The 21,263-nt window shown below is 38.4% G+C and overlaps 1 protein-coding gene across 1 annotated transcript; it reads left to right on the top strand.

Moving 5' to 3' along the window:
* The first annotated feature begins 405 nt into the window (after positions 1–405).
* On the top strand, positions 406–20,994 carry ATP6V0D2 (ATPase H+ transporting V0 subunit d2). The gene is made up of 8 exons (XM_064442471.1): positions 406–670; positions 8,009–8,180; positions 10,053–10,231; positions 12,763–12,842; positions 14,688–14,765; positions 18,093–18,269; positions 19,837–19,914; positions 20,444–20,994. The coding sequence occupies exons 1-8, from the start codon at positions 541–543 to the stop codon at positions 20,603–20,605; spliced, it is 1,056 nt and encodes a 351-aa protein (XP_064298541.1). The 5' UTR covers positions 406–540; the 3' UTR covers positions 20,606–20,994.
* Positions 20,995–21,263: the final 269 nt, after the last annotated feature.

Below are 21,263 nucleotides of genomic sequence, written 5' to 3'. Positions count from 1 at the left end.
GCAGCAGAAAATTTCCAGCAATCAAGAATGTTAAAAAACAAAAGGTATACAGAGGTACTAAAACACGATCTAAGTTCCCTGAATAGGCTATGTTCTACCACAGTCCACCATTTTGGTGCAGAAATATTTTTTCATCAGGTATTCACAGATAACTTCCTGTTTATAATACATTTAAGAATGTAAAAATGCTATCAAGCTTTGCAATATGCGTTCTCATTCTCCAGTCAGTACAGAGCATTCTTGTAAGCAATGGTTAAATCCTATACTTCCTTTTGGCTTCTCTTTCAACAATAATAGGTTCATTTTCTGGCTTTGACAGGACAGAGTTGGATTTGCTGGCTGGCTGTTTTGTAAGCATCAACTATTCTGGAACTACACTAGGAGCAAGAAACAGGAAGAAACCAGTTGGTAAAACACAATCATAGGCTGGCAGGAAATCAGTGACTATTTGTCACTCCTTCCAAAGAGGAGAAAAACACTTGGTGGCAAATATTCACTACCTCCAAGTATCCAGCAGAGAAATTAAATCTCCTTTTTTCCATGCCGGGATACTCAGAGTTTTACTTCAATGTGGACCACGGCTACTTGGAGGGTCTGGTCCGAGGGTTCAAAGCCGGGATCTTGACAAGTGCAGACTATGTCAATTTAGCCCAGTGCGAGACACTAGAAGGTAAGTCTGCTGTTTATTTTATTTAGGAAGAAAAGCTGTTGCTTAGACCTTTGAAGAAGAGAAGGTAAAGACTGAAGTATTGAGAGCTTATCTTAAAAACCAGAGATAACCCTGATGTGCTTGTTCTCATATTTAAGTTATTAGCTTTCCATAGAAATTAACCTAAGATTGTAGAGACTGATTTGCAAAGCAGTCCAGATGATGGGATTTTCTAGTTTACTGATAAAGTTTGGAAATCTCATCCATAGATTTCCTGCGGAGATTGGTAACCTTCTCACAGATTTTAACTATGATATAGAACTGTTCAAGTATAGAAGTTTCATATCATTTCAGTTGGATAAAACAGTCCACAAAATCTTATTAAAAACTTACCATTTGGCACTGAGTTTCTTTATAAAAGATATCATTTAGTACTTTATTACTTCATGGGTTTTAGGGCAGTGGGAGACATTCCACTTACCAGGAAGAGAAAACTAGACTTCACAAAGATAAAACTGAAATATTCTCAAGTTTTTTTTTTTTAAAAAAAAAAAAAAGCTTTTTTCAAGGTGACTTTGCCACAGTAATAAAGACAACACACACTAGTTTCCAAAACAGCTTTCTGTGGCGAAGACTGGTCACAGCCTGATGAAGAGAGACTTGTACAAAGAAACACAACATACCTATAGACATTGGCAGGAAAAAAATGCAACAGAAAAAAAATCACCTTTCTAGAGAAACATAAGTTTATTTTCCTGACTCCAGACAAAAGCTATGATTGTGCACTGAAATAATTCCTATAACATGCAGTATGTTAATCTGAAAAAGGAACAAGGAGAAATAATAATTTCACTCTGTTATGAGCATTGGTTGCTTTGTGTATGCAGTAATGGATTTGGGGAAATGATAAATGCAGAACCTGATGATTCCCATATACAACTGAGATTTGAGGCTCTCTAAATTATTAATAGAAAAACCTAAGTCTGGGAAGATTACATGCCATTCATCTTGCAGATTAGAAGAACTACATTTAAATAGATACATGTACGGATTTCTCTGCCAGCAGGATAAAGTTCGTCTCATAGTTAAAGAAGAGATTGTCAGTACAGTCAATGGGATCTAGAGACTGTTCAACCGACCAAGTGCATGTACCTACTTCAGCTGATAAGCTGGAGAGCAGTTTAGACACACAAAACACATGTATACACTTACTCTGAGAACTGATATCTATCCTTTATGTCAGCTGGACAAAACCAAGAGTTTCTGTAGCCTATTTGTACCAGCAGTTGTGATCTATTCAACTTAAAGACTCTACAGACACTCTTCATATTGTATTCAATTAAGTCAAAAAGTTCTGCTCCATGAATATACAGACTTCAGAAAAAGCTAATACAGCTTCAAATATTTGTAAAAGACACAAAGGACAGAATGATGGAATTATTAAACTTTGTTCTTACTCCACTTGTCTCTGCAGACGAGCTTAATAAATAATGTCATCAACGGCTCCATGAAGGAAAAAAACCAACGATAAAATTCTGGTTACTTTTGAATAAGATGAAAATATACAGGTTTAAATACTTTTTAAAACATACAAGAAAAAAGGATTTCCCTCATCCTTCCCAGAAAAATACTTGCTTATGTTAAGAATAGTTAAGAACGATTATGATTTATAGTAGAAAGAACATTGACTTTTTATTTTGGCACCTTCTTCTAATATTAATTCAATTTTAGAATGCATATGATTTCAGCAACAGAAGCAGCAGCCTTCGTCAACCCGCCTATGAGCACATCTCTACTACCCACTATTACTTCCCTTTTTTCTCTGTTCAGCTACATCTCTTTCTCCATTGTAACATTTTCTGCTTCTTTTAGGTAGCTAACAGATTCCCACCCGTTATCTACCAAATGTATTATTCATAACGAAAATATACAAAGTATTGGATTTTTACACGAGGCTAAAAACACTTATCTCTCTGCACGTATAGGATGCTGTAATATTGAACTTGCACCACGAGTGTATAGTGCACCAAAACCAGACCCTTATCTCTAAAGTAAAAAATGGAGCTTTATGCGTACACTGTATTTTGTCTCCAGTTAAAAGATCCAGCATGTGGATTTGTACTGTAGTGCTATTGTGCTTGTCCAATAGTGCCTTCAGTTCACATCTTCACATTAAAAGGTAATAAATTTATCCCATTCTGCATTCTGTGGTATAGCACCACACCACAAAAACCGGCCTAAGTTAAAAATATTATAAATATGCTAAAACAAACAAGCAGAGGCAGAATCAAACCAACCCCAAGTAACCCATAAATAGAATCAAAAAGATCTTTTAATTTCAAAGTGGTTTTCATATCTCTAGAGGGGAAACCATAATGTCAGTACAGAAGAACCACAAGAAGAACTGTAGGTTAGTGCTTTACATCTGCTTGATAATCACAGAGTAAGTTTAACAGTGAGAGGGAAAGAAAAAAATGAGGATGCTAATTGACTGATGATACCATTGTGTCCTCTCAATTCAGGGCCACACAGAGAGGAGAGCAGGCCTTCAGCTTAACTTAGACATCCTTTTGGGCTTGAATTGTTATAATTTCCATGGGGCTACTTTGTGAGCTGAAACACTGGCTGAAACCTCTGCAACATGGCATGCTACTAGTTTGGCCCTATGTCACCATCTCTTTCAGGTGAATGGGATCTTCAGAGGAACTCTGCTGACAGTCTTTGAAGTAGAGTATGGGGGGGTGTGGTTAAATCCTGTTTATTCTTTCCTTGCTTCCTCAGAAGGACAAGCAGCCCAGCTCTGCTCCCAGCATCACTGAAATAAGTTCACTTAACTCGCCAGATCCAGGACACTCCAGCACGTGGTCATGGAACTAACAGTGTAACTGAAAACTGCAGGTAGTTGGCTATCAAAGTGAGGAGTCAGACAAGACTCCATGTGGTTGCTGCTGAGAGACCAGGTTGAGGTTTTGTTCAAGTTCTCACGATATTCCTTCTTTCTGATTAGCATCATTCCTGTCTTAACTGCATTCATCTTAAACTAGTCTCCCTCCATGCATTAATTCCCTTTAGACATAATGTGTGTTTGGATGTTGTTCAATTGTGAGTAAAATCATGTGATTTAAAATAAAATTTTTTAAGTCATACATTTGCTACATATGATTTCCCTGCATATAACTGTATGCGGAAATACACAGTGCAGGTGGATGGCAATAATACTGACAGCTGAAATACAGGAATTTTCTTTCCTAGGGATCTTGAGGATGTGCTGAAAAGCCCAGGGTCTTGCATAGGTCTCCAAGAGTCCCTGAGAAAAGGAGCTGCTACCACCACTAAAAAGTTTTGGTGAACAGGAATGTCTGAAGCCCTTGTCATGCTCAGCCATCTACTCCTGCCAGGCCATCAGGCCACATTACTAATACAAGTGTCTGACTGTGTTAGTCCCCAGGTCTTATTTATGCCACCAGGCAAGCGAATATCATTTAAGAGCAGCAGAGCTGTTTCTGAGCTGTACCGAACTCTGTCATGGTGTGAACTCTGACTATGACGTTCCTGCTATATGGTATTGGAGCTTGTGGATGTCTGTTTTCTCAATTGTTTTGACCAAGGCCATGCAATAGGATTGAATACTGTCTCTTACATACAGTATGCATGCTGGCATTTATTAAGTTGTTTAGAATACTTCCCTAAAGCAGGCTGTGGAAGTGGCAGGGTCATAAATCCAATATTCCTGGGCATAGTATTTCCTCCACAGGTTTTGAGAGTCAGCTGGGGCTATTTAATGCGTTTACAGCTAATATTTTTCATGCCTTACATTAGGCCATGGATTTTGAAACCACTCAGTCAATAAGAGAACTGGGGAAGGTAACACTCTTTTCAAACTACTCCTAATCAGTTGGGTTGGTTTCTGTTCATCTCATGATGATGTTAAACACACTTCAGAATATGGTTTGGGGCAGATATTTGGGTTTTGCAGTCTGCTTTAGGTACTAAACCTCTGAAAACCAACATGTTCAGAATGCATTTACAGAGTGTGTCACAAGGTAGTGGTTTGTCTGAAAAGGAATTGAAGGAAGCTCTCTGCATGTAATGAGGTAGTATTATCTAATCCTGCCATATGCCAGGTATTTTTACCTTCTTTGCAATAAAAAGTAAAAATCAGTTTTCACAGGAAATGTAGGTATGATATTGTTGTGGTTTAACCCCAGCCAGAACCAAGCACCACACAGCCACTCGCTCACTCCCCCACAGCGGGACGGAGGAGAGAATTGGAAGAGTAAAAGCGAGAAAACACCTGGGTTGAGATAAAGACAGTTTAACAGGTAAAGCAAAAGCCATGCACACAAGCAAAGCAAAACAAGGAATCCATTCACTACTGCCCATCAGCGGGCAGGTGTTCAGCCATCTCCAGGAAAGCAGGGCTCCATTAAGTGTAATGGTTGCTTAGGAAGACAAATGCCGTCACTCCAAATGTCCCCACTTTCCTGCTGCTTCATCCAGCTTTATGTGCCAAGCGTGACATCCTATGGTATGGAATATCCCTTTGGTCAGTTGGGGTCAGCTGTCCTGGCCATCCCCCTCCCAGCTTCTTGTGCACCTGGCAGAGCAAGGGAAGCTGAAAAAGTCCTTGCGTAGTATAAGCACAACTTAGCAACAACTGAAACGTCTCTGCATTATCAACACTGTTTCCAGCACAAATCCAAAACACAGCCTCATACTAGCTACTATAAAGAAAATTATCCCAGCCGAAACCAGGACAGATATGAAAATATTAGTGATTTTTTTAAAAGTTGGTCTAACATATTTAGACTCCTTTCTGGGCATAATTCAGCATTATTCATAATAATGGACATAATTTAGCTGGGAGGAGTGGCTGATACACCAGAAGGCTGTGCTGCCATCCAGCAAGACCTGGACAGGCTGGAGAGCTGGGCCAAGGGGAACCTGACAAAATTCAGCAAGAGCAAGTGCAAGATCCTGCACCTGGGGAGGAACAACCCCATGCACCAGCACAGGCTGGGGGCTGAACTACTGGAAAGCAACTCTGTTGAGAAGGACCTGGGAGTGCTGGTGGACAAGGTGACCCTGAGCCAGCAATGTGCCCTTGTGGCTGAGAAGGCCAAGGGTATCCAAGGGTGCATTAAAAGGAGTGTGGCCAGCAGGTCGAGGGAGGTTATCCTCCTCCTCTGCTCAGTCTTAGTGAGACCACACCTGGAGTACTGTGTCCAGTTCTGGGCCTCTCAGTTTAAGAAGGACAGGGAATTGCTTAAGCAAGTCCAGCGGAGAGCTACCAAGATGATCAGGGGACTGGAGCATCTCCCTTATGAGGAAAGGCTGAGTCCTGGTTTTGTTCAGCCTGGACAAGAGACTGAGGGGGAATCTTATATATATCTGAAGTGTGGGTGTTAAGAGGATGGGGCCAGACTCTTAAGTTGTGCCCAATGACAGGACAGGGGCAATGGGCACAAGCTGGAACACAGGAAGTTCCACCTGAATATGAGGAAAAACTTCTTTCCTGTGAGGGTGCCAGAGCAGGGGAACAGGCTGCCTGGGGATGTTGTGGAGTCTCCTTCCCTGGAGACATTCAAAACCCACCTGGATGCGTTCCTGTGCCCCCTGCTCTGGGTGTGCCTGCTCAAGCAGGGGGGGTTGGACAAGATGATCTCCAGAGGTCCCTTCCAACCCCTACCATTCTGTGATTTTTATTTGTCTGTTAATCTTTTGTGTCTTCCTCTCTTTCTTGAATTAAGTGGTTTTCTTTTTTCATATTTGGATTCTCTTTCTTCCTCCTACATGGAAGCCTGTACTGAAACTACGGCTATTTCCCAAGATCTGGCTCTGACCATTGAAAGACCTATTACCTCTGCCTTCTTTTGTCAATGGTTTTGTGAAAACCTGTATAATTTTAAGAAGCAATTAGCTTACACTGCTAACATAAGTTCAGTCTGTTGCAGAAAGGTCTAGAGAAATGCAAACAGTTTCAGAGACCTAGCTGCGTAAGGCTGTCCTATCCAAGAGCCTGTGGATATAATTGCTAAAATGAGCTCGAGCGGCAGTTGAACTGCATAGAAAACTCTGAGGGTCATCTATCTCAGTACGCTAGAGTGCTAGATGTAGGAGTTTGAATTTGCAATGTACTAGTTCTTTCGCTTCAAGTCTCAGTGTCGGCAACATTATTGTATATGAAGAAAGTATAGACATGGGGAATTAGGAAAGAGTACCTACTATACTGACAAAAGCACACCTTGCTAACTGCATATTAACTTCCCTTATAGGTACACCTTTTTTCAGTCAGTGGGAGTGTTGCTGTCCTTTTTCCTAAACATCACTTCAGATTTTATCTGGAAATCTAACCATTATGAATGCCCAAACCATGTAACATTAACCGAATCTATAATTTACGGTAGTTTTAATATAGCCTTTGAACATAATTATGCAATATAGCAGGGGCTTTTCTAAAAGGAAGTGTTAAACTGCTTTGAACACTAAGAACTGATTCAAATCCTTACTTTTGCCTCATGGTAGAAAATAGTTAGCAGAGGAAATTTGTCAAATGAATCCTTTGATATTACAAAAGCTTCTTTCAACTTTGTTGCCTAATCAACCCATTTTTTTCACTTATCAGGGTTGGGAGCTTAGACAGAATATGTCACGATAACCCAGGTTTCTGGAACAGCTTCTTAGGATCTGGTAGTAGTAGCCATAAATCAGACAAAGCTGAACCAAAAATGCTACAACAGTGTAACTGTGCCCTTTCAAGTGCCCCACTGCAGAACCCATTTGGAGCGCAGAATCTGAGGCAGGCAAGATGTGTTCTCTCTTCGTTGGGCAGCCTGATAACATAAGATTATAGTCTTACCTGAGATTTAAATGTTTCATATGAAAATTTAAGATCTTAACAAAGTTCAAGGATGATTCCTATTGATTGGTAACACTCTGTAGGGATGCAGGAGACAAAACAACTGACATAATGGTGCAAGATTGGTGCCCTATAATAAATCAGAGGAATCAAAACATTGAACAAACTTGACTGGGAAGGGGCTCAGGACAGCAGTAATTAACACTGTGCCTGGTGTGGCTAGAAACTAAAGTTGCCAGTGAAACTTCTGACAAAGGTATAAATTATTCGTGCTTTCATGTGGCATGCAGTAAGTCTTACTGGTAGAAGGCAGTACAAATTCGCAGTAATTATGCATTTACTCTATGTTAAATCTATGGCAAAACCTTTTAAACAGAGTATGAGCAGACCCTTAATTTGAAAATATAATGTTAGAAACAAACATTTTAAAATTTTTTTGATTTGGTTTGTAAACAATATAATAAGTTTATTCCCATGATCTTCCTTGAATCTAATTTCAGATCTGAAGTTACATCTACAGACTACAGACTATGGCAACTTCTTGGCTAATGAAACTGGACCTCTCACTATTTCCACCATCGATGATAAACTGAAAGCAAAACTACTCACGGAATTTCATTACTTTAGAAACCATGCTTTTGAACCACTTGCCACTTTTCTGAATTTTGTCACGTAAGTAATGTTACCACCTAGCTTACCACATAGACTCAAAGCAAAAGCATAGCTACAAGTTAAAAACAGTGTAAATGCATCATACTTGAAATTGTACTATGTTTCAAAAATGGCAAAATTACTTTTATACTGCAAAATTTACATACTTTATTTGCTAATATAAGTTCTGAAAATATATATATGAAGAGCTGTTGTCTTTGCAACAACTTATTTTAATGAACACAAGGAGATCTTTTCAGTGTACAGTGACAGGAGGAGTGGTAGAGATTGAGAAAAATGGTCGTCATTTTCAAACATCATTTAAGTCAGAGAACTTCCAAAACTGCAGTTTGTGGGGGTGACCCATGCAAGATTAGCAATTTTATGATGTACAGGGCAGTGACTTAATTCCTAGGCATGTGACAAGTTCTAGATTTTTCTTTAAAGGGGGAAAGAACACCACCTGCCATACTTTTTATACCATTTGAACATTAAGACCAGAAAAACTTCATGTTGTGTGTAGCAAGATACTTAGATCCAAGGAGGTTTTTTTAAAAGGACAAATGTCATTTGATGCCAGATGAAGAAACAATTCTGATCTCAATACAGTTATAAACAGATAAAACTTGTCAATGAATGGCTTAACATTAAGAACAAGGATCTGCTTTATAACAGTATAACAACATGGATTAGTGAAATGTCAGCAGGATATTTTACCTGTTTACTCCCCTTGATCTTATCTTTTTAATATAAGAAGAACACCTGAGTGTTCAGCTTACTTTTAAGGAGTACTTTTAGCATAACAGCAAAATAAAGTACTTTTTTTGGGGGGTGGGTGGGGAGCGTGTCCAGTGTAGCTGACCGGTCTTAGGTGAATATATCAACAGGATCTTAAAGACTGCCCTAGGACAGCTGTGGTCTGAGGCATACAAAGTTTACCTTTAGCTTCAGAGAAATGGAAGTGAAAATATGAAAATTATGACAGCTCTTTTCTCACACTGATCGACAAGAATGTGTACACATGTATGCGCAATCTCTGCACACTCTTGGTTTTATTTAACACAATTATTAAATGATAGAATTACAGTTCACCAGGTCTCTGAGCCCCCCCTTCCCCCCCCGATTTTGTGTGAGATCATATTAATCCCTATATGTCTCTAGCTGTGTTCTGAATCAATAACGCAAGCTGAAGACTGGCAGCCTTGTTATGAGCAACCCAAGGGAACAGCTTTTACATATCCAAGTCACTTACAAAACTCTTATCAGCCTCTCTGACAGTAAAACTAGTAAAGTTTTTTTTTTTGGCTGATAGAAAACGTCTACTGAAAAATAAACTTTCAGCAATAAAGAAGAAATCTCTGAGAACCTGTTCTTAGTTTCCTCATGCGAGGATGTTTCAAGCTGAGCAAGAATAAAGCCCCAAGATTGGTCTATCTGCACGAACTCGGTTTTAGCACTGAGATTCCCATGCACATCTTCTCTGTCCAGATGGTCTATATGAAATAACGAAATAACGAAATCGCAAGCTAGAGAAGCTGCTAGCTCAGGTGATTTACTTTTTGATACCACTCATTGTTACTTCTTATAGTGGATCTACATTTCACAGCTGTTATGCTTACTATATTCACATTTCAGTTTCCCTTTCTTTAAAACTTCTCTTCCCCAAACTCAGTTGTGTTTAAAATGAATACTGTGTGTTACCTACTTGCTATTTAAAGACTTCTGTTTGTTTTTGATAAATGAGACATTGATACAGAATGAATGTACAAACCTGGAAATACTGCGGTTGTTTCTGACTTTTGTATTACTACTAATTTTCAAAAATCTTGGTTTTGCATTTTTTTGAAAGGAAATTATAAAGCTAAGGTTAATTTCTTTTTCTTTCAAATACAGATACAGCTACATGATTGACAATGTAATTCTTTTAATAACTGGCACATTACATCAGCGGCCCATAGCTGAACTTGTTCCCAAGTGCCATCCACTGGGGAGTTTTGAGCAAATGGAAGCCGTCAGCATTGCCTCAAACCCCACTGAGCTATTCAATGCAATTTTGGTTGACACACCATTAGGTAGGAAGACTAAATTATTTCTTATCTGCCTCTTGAAACTACTCGTCCTGTATTCTTAAGAATATCTCAGATGGAGTAGCATGTTTTCCACTGGATATGCTGTGTTTTGGTAACATAAGGATGAAGCACTTCTGAAGTGGTGTTTAGGACATTTTCTAGTAACATTTATTAACAGCTTCTGTATCAACCTTGGGTAGCAGACACAAAGAAAACATGCTACTCAAGAAGTGCAATAGAGATCTTTTATACCCAAAGTAGCCACTGACTTAGAGCATCTAGATTTTTATTTCAACACCTGCGTCTATAATTAAAAAATGTAAGATGAAATCTTGCCTATCCCTCACTAAGGAACAAAAAGCAGACAGTTACTAATAAATATTAGATGTTGTGGTAGAACCTAGATTCCCTCTTGGGATTCGGGCATGATTTAAACACAGAGAAAATCCTTATTTTGAAAAACTAAATCTAAAAGCAAAACAGAGTAAGGCTTGGGAACATCGCATTCTGAAACCGGGATGAAACTGGGTTGGCCCCAGACAGACGCCAAACTCCCACCCAGCCACTCGCTCAACCCATGCCCCCAGTGCAATGGGGGGAGAAAACAGTGGGGAAACAAAAGGAGCTTGTGGGTTGAGATCACCCACCAAGTACTGTTGCAGGCAAAACAGATTCAACTTGGGGAAAATTAACTTGATTTATTTTTGAGTAATATTAATATATTTAATTACTGATTCAGGCATTAGGAAACAAACAGAAACAAACAAACAAACATTTACACACTTAGGGGAAAGGGAAAACACCTTTCCTCCCCCCTTTCCCACTCCTTCGCTCCAGGCTCCCCTCCTTTGCCCCCGTGTTATCACTGCAGGTTACACTCAGTCCCTTTGGAGAGGCAATGAGCAGCACAAGGAGCTGGGGGAGTTTATAGTCAGTACATGGCGGTTTCTCTCTGTCACTCCTTCCTCCTCACACTTATCCTCTGCTCCAGCGAGGGCTCTCCACGGGCTGCAGTTCCTGTCGGAGTATCTGCTCCAGCTCACGTCCTCCACAGGCAGCAAAGAGTACCTGCTCCAGCACCATGGAGCGACTCCTTCTCTGACCTTGGCATTTCTCAGATATTTTTTCCCTCCTCCTCTCTACATCCTGCGGTTTTTGCCCTTTCTTAAATATATTTTCCCAGAGGCAGCAGCAGCTTGGCTGAGGGGCTCAGCTGTGCCCTGCTGTGGGTCTCTTGGAGCCAGCTGGAGCCGGCTGTGTCTGTACAGGGCAGCCCCAGCCTCCCCTCACAGATGCCTCCCTGCAGCCCCTGCACCAGCACCTGGGCACTGACACCACGTACAGTGAAACCAGAGAATGTACAGAGCAGGACAGCTAAAATGAACATGGCCATAGTGCCGCCGTGTGCGGACAGACTAAAAAGGCTGGACTGAAGTTTGGAGAGGACAAGGCTAAAGGGAGAGAGAGATAATGTTTACAAAGTCCCGAGGACAGTGGTTTGTCCACAGCAAGCTGCAAACTGTTGCTTACCAAATCTTTTAGATGACAAAGTCACAGCAGAAAAATAGTTTTGAAACAGGTAAAATAAAATATTTTTTTTTTTACACAGCTGGTAGTAAATTTCAGGAATTTTTTTTTTTTTTGCTAAACAAGTTTCTAAAAGCAGAGAGTAGTACCAGATTTTTTAAAAAATGGGACAAATCCTCAGTCAATGGACCTACAAAGAGACACTAAAGGGAACTGTCAGGGCTACACCCTTTAATACTGCTCATCAAAAACTGGATGTTGGGAGAGTACAAGAGAAGAAGACCACAAAACACAGCCAGGCTCACCATCTCCCATTGCCACTGTCTGAGACACCACTCCCTGCCAGGCAGCGCTGGTCTGTCCCACTGACATAGCTTAGGAACAGTGAGGGACTGGCATACTTTTGTTGGTTATGAGTACAGTATTTTTAAGCGGTCCAGCTGCACAAATGAACTTCATCCTCTACCTCCCTGTTCAAAAGCTTGCTTTTTAGCCAGTTCTGCAGAGGACCTGGAAGCACAGATGGCCAAGGTCAAAGCCAGTGCCCCTTACCAGTTGCAACCTGTTGCCTTTCCCCCACTACAGACATACCCAAAGAAGAAGAAGGAAAATAGAAAATATGATTCTCTGTAACAATTATGGAACACCTGCATCATTTAAGACAAAAATTATCTTTCATGTTCCTCACTAGAAAATCTCCCCAATGCCCAAACCATACACTTCAGAGAAGATTAGAGCTTTCATTAGCATTTCTCATCTGATTCTCTCCGGAGATGTGGACTCTGGCTGCAGCACTGATTGATTTCCCTCACAGCAGATTCTCATTAAAAAGGAGGGAGTAGGAGGATAAGGGGAAAATCAAGAGGATTTCTCTTCTCCTCTGTTACATCACTCTTTCTTGTAAAACAGAAACCTCAGATCCTTGCTCACACAGTAGCGAAAGGCAATAGAGATGCATGTTATCAGCACATAGACTTATACTGAAATATATTAAATTCTGCTTTCAGCTGCTTTCTTTCAAGACTGCTTGTCTGAAAATGACCTGGATGAAATAAACATTGAAATAATGCGCAACAAACTGTACAAGGCAAGTTCTTGCAAGACAGTGATAATACTTGGGGGGTTTTCAAAGTGACTCAGAAAAGGAGTTCAGTGTCATTAACCCTGTTTTGTGGAGGGGGAAACAGACACATGGTGAGATAAAGCAAGCTGTCTAAGGTCACCTGGTTGATGACAAGTCCCAGAATCAAATCCATCTCCTTTCATTTCTACTTCACTGGATGGAAAGTTTTCAAATTTGAGGCCTGCATCCAAATTCTAATTTAATATCTCATTAATGAAAATGCTTTAGATGTCATGCTAATATCCAGAAACATTTGTTTATGAATAACTCAGTTATCCACCAAATGCCACAGAACTGTTAGCTCCTAAGTGAGCCTAGACAGGCTTTTGGCTAACATGTATTTTTATTTATAAAAGGCAGATGTCATTTGAAAAGGTCTAATTGCTCTGAGTCTAGCTAAAGTTGTTGTTTTTTTTTTTACTTAAGGATTTTGCATAGTTTTCTTCCTTTCTAAATTATCTTTAGAATTGCTACTGCTGTAAGGATATGCATCTAACATGCCTTGCATTTGCAAAGTATTTGACAAATATTAGCACACAGGTCAACACTCTTAGGATGGTCTCTTTGAAGGCTATACATATTTCATTCCGTTAATTGTTCCTCCTGGCACATTCTCTCCAAATTCTTTGTTATCTTTCTTTTGCAGTGGATGCCCTAGACTGCAGGAAGTATTCTAACAGTGATCTGATTGCTCTAGGGGAAAAGAAAAGAACTCTTCTGTTTGTCCTACAAATGATATTTATAAATTCCCAAGCCAATATTTGATTCATAAATATTCTGCTACTTCCTCTCATTCAACACAAGATCAGTTATGACCAAGTATTTTAATTCTTTCGCAGTACTACTAATCTAGACCCTCTTTTTCCATTTGATTCTTATATCCTGTGTGGATAACCATATGCTTACACTTATTAAATCTATTTTTTCTTTTTATTTTCACTCTTCTAAGTATCAGAGGGATCATTCTGCAAACACGTCTAAATTATTAATATATCCTGTCTCCTCTGCTTCAGCTGTCAATGTGATCAATTATGTTTCAGCTCTACTATCGCATAGCACTATACAGAAGCTAATGCATCATCCCATGCAGGAGACCCCCCTTGAGATGTCTCTACTTAAAATTCACTTAATTGCATGGTTAGTGACAGCTTCTTTTAACAAGATTGTGTGAAGTTGTAGCAAATGCATTTTTACAACAAAAATGCTTCCTAAGACAGTATTTTGGGGGATGGAGAGGCAGAGGGAACAGCATCTCTGGGTTATTTAGGGTCCTTCCTGCACAGGTATTTTGAAATGGGTGCAAAGGCCAGAAACCTTAACAGACCAGAGGGCTCTGCAGACCAGTATTACAGAAGCTTTGTCCGCTGCTCTGTCCTAATTCAGGGTTTAGGGAAGAGCAGTAGGGATTAGTTTGTGTATCCTCATAGTGCTGTCCGAACAGCCATGGCATATTCCCAAATCCCCTCCTCCATATTATAAATGAGGAGTTTCCTTCAGCCATCTGCTTATTATGCAGTAGAAGCTCAATGGAGCTCAAGAAGTTCCTTCTTTAGAGAGCAAAGAAAACCTAATATTTGTCCTGTAACAATTTTTAAAAACATTCGCACCCATATTGTAATAAAATACATTTGCATTTTAATGTTTCGACTTTCAATCCAGCAAAGTAATTAAGCACATACTTGAATTTAAATTCATAGGTAGAATTATCGAAGTTAATGGAAGTATTTAAAAACTAAGTTCACAACTATGTGCTGTGTTGGTCCAGGTCTTAAGTAGCATTTAAAACATTTCCCTTCTTCTTTCATGTAGTCTTATCTTGAGGCATTCTATAAGTTTTGTGAAAAACAAGGTGGTACGACAGCAGAAATCATGAGACCTATTCTTGAGGTAAGAAAAATTCGGTCTTTGTACATGAAACTACTCTACAATGTTTTAATAATTACGCTACTTTGTTTTTCCTGTTCCTTCTCTCTCCAGTTGCAAAGGTATTTGTCAAATGCTTGTTTCTCCTCTGAATAACTGTTTTTCTAAGATGTAATGAAGACTTTATTCTAGGATGACTTTTACCACTTGACTAGACAAGCAGCTAGTCCATTGCCAGGGAGGAGTTAGCCTCAGTTAATATTTTTCTATAACAGAGAGCAGAACAGAATAAATGGTTTACTAATCTCAAACTGTTGCCCCTTAACATTCTTCTGTATGATGTAGAAAAACAGAAAAAGTGGATTTTTCTTATCCCTCCTAGCTCAAAAATAAATTTGGGATAGCTAAGGTATAGCATTACTGTGTACTTATTAATCAATAACCTTTAAGCTTCATGGCACTATTGTGTTTGTTTACTCTCCTATTAAAATTAGCAGTTGAAGTTAGGGTTGAGTGAAGTTAGAGTTGAGTGACCTTTGGAACCAGGTCCAACATTACATGTTTTATTTTCATCTCAACTCAGAAAAGTTTAATATTTATTTTTTCCATGATATACAAAATTCCTAAGTCATCTTCCCCAAAGCATACCTGCAGCATAGTGAATGATATTTTTATATCTGTTATTGTAATAAAAGATGCAGAAATTCCTAAAACTGGGTTCTCAGCATTCAGCTCCATTTTTTTTTCCACCTGGTTTATCACAATTCTTTGCGGAGGTTGAGACCAGATCACCCATTTTCTTCCAGGAGTCTTTTTTTTTTCTGAATAAGCAAAACTTACACCCTGGAAACTGACTGAATAAAATTCACTGAGCTATGATGACATCACACTAAAGGTCTACATTACAGGAGAGAGATAATAACCCTGGAAGCTCACCCCTGAAGGAAGAATGAGCCTAAATTACATCTTATGAAACAATGTCCTAAAAGGGAATGCAATTTCATGGTTTATTTAACCAGGTCATAATGTTTCAGTTTATATTCTAAAGAAAATATTCTTAATCAAGTTAAATTGACCAGAAATTAAGTATTTTGACTATTCTTTTCTGAAAAATAAAAATCAAGAGATTGGCTGGCAGAGGTAAAGACGTTTTCCACAGTTGGTTCAGATTTTTCAAAAAGTTCATTTTTAGCTAGAAATTCATGCTGAGAGCAGATTACTTACCAATATTAGTTTAAGCATGTTGTAAAACTCTCTTTGTAACAGTTTGGTCTATGATAAGCTTCTTTAAAATCCCTATCTAATGTCAATCAGCTAGGAGGATAAACTTTTCTGTAGATTTCCTTTTCTATAACATTTTAATAATCTGAAGACACATATAGAGCAGATTGCTAATGGCTGAATTCATAAAAAGCCAAAGTTTCATTATTCAAAAGAATACTTGCTATTTCATCCGTAATCTTATATGTAAGACTACCAACCTGACCCTATCAGAATGAGGCTGAGGTATTTAGCTCCCCAGCTCCTTGACCACCAGTCACAGTGCCAACCTTCCACATTAAAAGTTCTGACAATCTCTCTTCCACCATGCACAACAAACATTGCATGTTTAACCCTGAATCTGGCAAGAAGCTGCAGGATTGCACTGCAGCCAGTGCTGTGCCTGTTATCAGGGCCCCATGCTGATTCTCAAGTAGCAGACATGCTACTTCAGTTTCCCATATGGAAACTAAAGCACTTAGCAAATGGTCATCCAGTGACTCCACCTCTACCTGCAGCAATTAAATGGCCCAAATCACCAAAGAACTGCCCCATGGCCTTACTCACTATGGAAAACCGCACGTGACAATAATTCGATGAACTGAGAGGTCTGTATGGATGGGACTGATCCTGCAAATCTTCTCCATTTGGGAGCCACAGAATTAGGCCCCAAACCTGCTAGCATTATTTGCAATTGTATCTCAGCATGCCTTTTTTCCAATAAAATATTACAAATCTAACACCTAGATCCTACAGGGCTGTAACAAGTTAAAAAAACCAAAGCACCTGTCCTTCCGAAACATTTTCACTAGGGCTGATACACTGTTCATATTAATAAGACATGTGAAATTTGGCCCTGTTATTCATTAGCTAGAAATCTTTTCAAGCACACTTATTTTCTTCTCATTATTTCTCTACTGTATATTCACTTTCCTTACTCTGAAGTCAGTGCCAGAGTGTAGCTGGGTCCCTGTTACAGTGTGTTCCAGTACACAGGAGTAGGATCTATGAGTATATACTTAACTGCTAAAGTTACAGAACTGTGTTGCAACTGCAGTCTTACTATTCAGCAGAAAACTGTACCTTTCTGCTTAAAACAGTTCAAAAATTCACAGCATAAGAAATTTTGCAAGTTCCCTAAAACGTGCATACACTGTATATCCTTCACTTGGAAGCTTTTCTTGCATAATCCCTGCAATTAGCAAAGACTCTGCTGTTCTTACAACATGAAAGTATGTAATAAAGGAAAGAAAGAAAACCACCGTCAGTTTAGATCTCAAGACAGAAGAGCAGATATAAATCAGACAGAATTAAGATTATTTTTATTTACCATTAGATTTTTAGTTCATACTGTAAGAATGGCAAGTGAAATTTTGCCTTGTACAAAAGAACAACCTGAGATCTAGACACCAGAATGACTTTCAGTCTACTGCTGCAGGGAAAATACGGATACTACAGGCATCTAAACCTGGCAGAAGAAATATAGTCCTTGATTCTATATGTTAAAAATTAACTGTTACTTGAAACACCTGAAAACTTTAACTTGGCAAGTAAATAGTCCCCTTCACATTATTCGTTTTAAATATGTGCATTCAGGAACTGGGTTTTTTTTCAGAATTTCCATTCCAACTTTACTCTCAACAGCACTCTGAGTTACCCCAGAAGAGTACTGTTGATTCTTGGTCCTCTCCTTTATTATTATTATTATTATTATTATTATTATTATTATTATTATTATTATTATTGAGTATTATTTCTTAACTTCAGAAGGGTGTGTGAGGAGATTTTTGTTGTAAACATCTGGGTAACAAAGTAGGGAAATGAGGAAGTAGCAGAGATTATATTTTCAGTACAAATATTACAGAATAAAAGCTGTGCTTGCAAAACACTGTTCAATTTTCTAGTTAAAAATTAACAAGTATTTGCAAATAAAGATTTACAATTCTTAAAATAAGGTATGTTTCTACTGCTCTGAAGTTCACTTTTTTTTTCGAGTTTCCATAGTTTAGCATTCCAAAAAAACCATATCCCCTCTGAATACAGAACGAGATCTCTAATAACACCTTTTTATTCTTTGTTTTGCATATTAAGTTTGAGGCAGACAGACGTGCCTTTATCATCACCATTAATTCATTTGGCACTGAGCTGAGTAAAGACGACCGAGAGAAGCTGTATCCAACCTGTGGAAAACTGTATCCAGAAGGCTTACATCTGTTGGCCAATGCAGATGACTATGAGCAAGTGAAGTGTGTTGCAGATTACTATGCAGTACGTAATCTAATTTCTTAAAACAAAAAGCCAAAATAAAATACTTTACATCTCTTGATGTCAGCAAAATTTTAAAGGGTATTCACATAAGTTAAATGCATTTTTGAAAGAGAAAAAAATTAGTAAAGATATAAAAGGTCCCATACAGTATATGAAATCAAAGGCCTTTCATATGAAGACAGAAGATATATTATTACCATAGTGCAATACAAAGTTCCTTTTACAGTGATGTTTAAGTAATCCCATTCTAGTAAACAAAACTCTTCCTACTTCATTAACCCTTCCCAAATTGAGTTTCACTTCACAGTTTCTGCCTCCAAGATTTTGGAGCAAAACCACAAGTCATTTTAAAATAAACTGACCAAACTGTTCATGTCACAGATGGCTGTGAACCTGATCTACTGCTACCATAACGTAAAAATGCCCTTCTGAAAAGTTTTCTCTAAATCACTCACTGAATCAAAGAAGGAGATGAAATTGTTCATACTGATGCGACTAGTGCTGCTATTAAAGATGAACCAATATGCAACACTTGCTCCATGAATTACCTGTGGTAGTCTGGCTACCTATAATATTTAAGCTACCTCCACGTAGGTACACAAAACAAAATTATGTCTGGTCTAACGCTTTTTCCACAGAAGAAACAAAGCTGGAGATGCACATTTGTTCCTGTGCCTGAGCAGAGTGTTAGACGCATGTGTCACCATGTCAATGTGGTACAGAGCAAGTGTGTTCATGCGATGGTGGGATATTTTGATGAATTTGGGAACCATGGTACTAGATCTATACTGCACTGCTACTTCACAGGAAAAACAAAACAAACACAAAGAAGCAAATTACACAGAAATATAACATGTAAGAAATGAAGTCAAATATATCTGGGCAGAATATTCCACGATGACATATCAGACTAATTATTTAGATACAGTATTAATGCAGATAAAACAAATCCAGCTGACTACCGGAAATAAAATGAGCAGCCATGTGAGGATCAGAGTCCAGGGTTTTGGCTCCATTTACAGCTCTGGCTCTGACGGCTACTATTTGAACAAGAAGTTGAGTACTCTCTGTCTAAAGGAGTGAAAGGTCATGTGTCATTCTACAATAAGCCTCTTCCAGTGCTTTCAGTAAATTAAGTTGTAGGAAATGATGGTAAGAAATACTAGAACAAATAGGATTTTTCTTTTTTTTTTTTTTGCTGACTATATGCTTTTAACTTTTGATATATGTAGAAGTGTAATCTATACATGAGTTCTATACAGAAAGATTACTTAATGTAGATAGATTGATATAGATAGATTGATCTGGTCAGGCACTGGAACAGGCTACCCAGCGAGGTGGTAGAGTTGCCATCCCCAGAGGTGTTTAAAAGATGTGTGGATGTGGCACTTCAGGGCATGGTTTAGGAGGTCTGGTGGTGTTGGGCTGACGGCTGGACTTGATGATCCTAGAGGTCTTTCTTTTGCAACCTTAATGATTCTATGATTAATAAAGTAATGTAAGGTATCTGTACTGCACAGAATGCAAAAGTACCTCACTTCCATTGGATGGTTGTCTATGCTTTTAGGAATACAAGGCTGTGTTTGAAGGTGTAGGGAGTGGCACTGGAGAAAAGACACTGGAAGATGCATTTTTTGAACATGAGGTAAGAGCTTCTAACATTAAAATATCAAAATGAAAGTTACCCACCTGGCATAACATTTAAAACAAGAATGAGGTAATAGGCTTTTGATTGTACTATACTGCATCATTCAGTTTTGTATTCAAGAACACAGTATTCCTATGGCTGTCAACATTTGGCTGAATTAAAATTGAAAAATTTACCTTTCTAAACAAAGTAACTCCCAGGACATTCTTTTGAAGACTAGTTATAGAACTGTCAACCCTGACAGCCTATCCAAAAGCCAGGTCATATAAAGCACTTCATGAAATTTCTTTTGAAGAGTCTACTGAAGATTTCTCCACTGTCCTTTACTCACCTGTAATGTTGCTGTAGTCTATTACCAAAATTAATTCAGAGATGACATTTAAATTAAATTTATACTCAAGAGATTCCTAAATATATTCATGGTTGCAAAGTTACATAGAAATCTTCATCATAAAAGTTACCATATAAAAATCATATTTGCTTTCTTTCATATTTTATCATAACACTTGTTTTATCTTTTCCACAGGTAAAGCTGAATGTGCTTGCATTCAACAACCAGTTTCATTTTGGAGTATTTTATGCCTATGTAAAGTTAAAGGAACAAGAATGCAGGAATATTGTATGGATAGCTGAATGCATTTCTCAGAGACACAGAACCAAAATTAACAACTACATTCCCATTTTCTAAATCTGAGAATTTATAATCCTACGATGCCTGAAAAGATGCATTATTTCATAGAAAAGAAGAAAAATCTTATTTCAAAAGTTAACTCTTATCTGATGTTTTAAATTGTACTAATGATTCTCATACACAGCAGTGTAAGAAAATGTAATTAGAGCTATGAGTACTTTACAAGGAAATACTAATGGGCTTATTCATAGGGTTTTTTGCAGATTTGTTCCTCACTGTGCCCATTTTAATTAAATTGATCAGTAAAAACTCCCTGCAAGGTCCTACACACATATTCTTTCTCTTTTGTGGAAGCAGGCTTTCTATCAATGACATTTGAAAAGCTCTTTAATGGCTTAATTTTGAAGTAACAGTTTTCTCAAAGGACCAACTGAACCACTACTTCTATCTTACACTCACAGTCTTCATGCCATACAAGATTTTAAGGACTTAATACACAAATAAGAGAGAAACTTTAGGGTTACTCTGAGATTCCCCTTATGGAATCTTAAGAGAGAGCTTCCTGAACCTTTCTTACTGTGAGATCTCTCTGCAGCTACATGTAAGCAAGTAATTTCATTTTCATGAAAATGTTTTCACTTACTCCTTCATGGTCACATGAGGAGCACTGGAAGTGTTAAACCATGGGTGTCTGATCTACTCCACAGCAATACAA

This window comes from Phalacrocorax carbo, chromosome 2, assembly GCF_963921805.1.
Source record: "Phalacrocorax carbo chromosome 2, bPhaCar2.1, whole genome shotgun sequence".
Lineage (NCBI taxonomy): Eukaryota > Metazoa > Chordata > Aves > Suliformes > Phalacrocoracidae > Phalacrocorax > Phalacrocorax carbo.
This window is presented reverse-complemented; position numbering and strand designations above follow the sequence as displayed.

What these genes read in the sequence shown, in the direction of transcription:
- ATP6V0D2 (XM_064442471.1), top strand. Translation starts at nt 541, where the DNA reads ATGCCGGGATACTCAGAGTTTTACTTCAATGTGGACCACGGCTACTTG. An exon ending in CCAGTGCGAGACACTAGAAG is followed by an intron (nt 671 to 8,008) that starts GTAAGTCTGCTG and finishes ATCTAATTTCAG; the next exon opens with ATCTGAAGTTACATCTACAG. An exon ending in GTGTTGCAGATTACTATGCA is followed by an intron (nt 18,270 to 19,836) that starts GTACGTAATCTA and finishes CTATGCTTTTAG; the next exon opens with GAATACAAGGCTGTGTTTGA.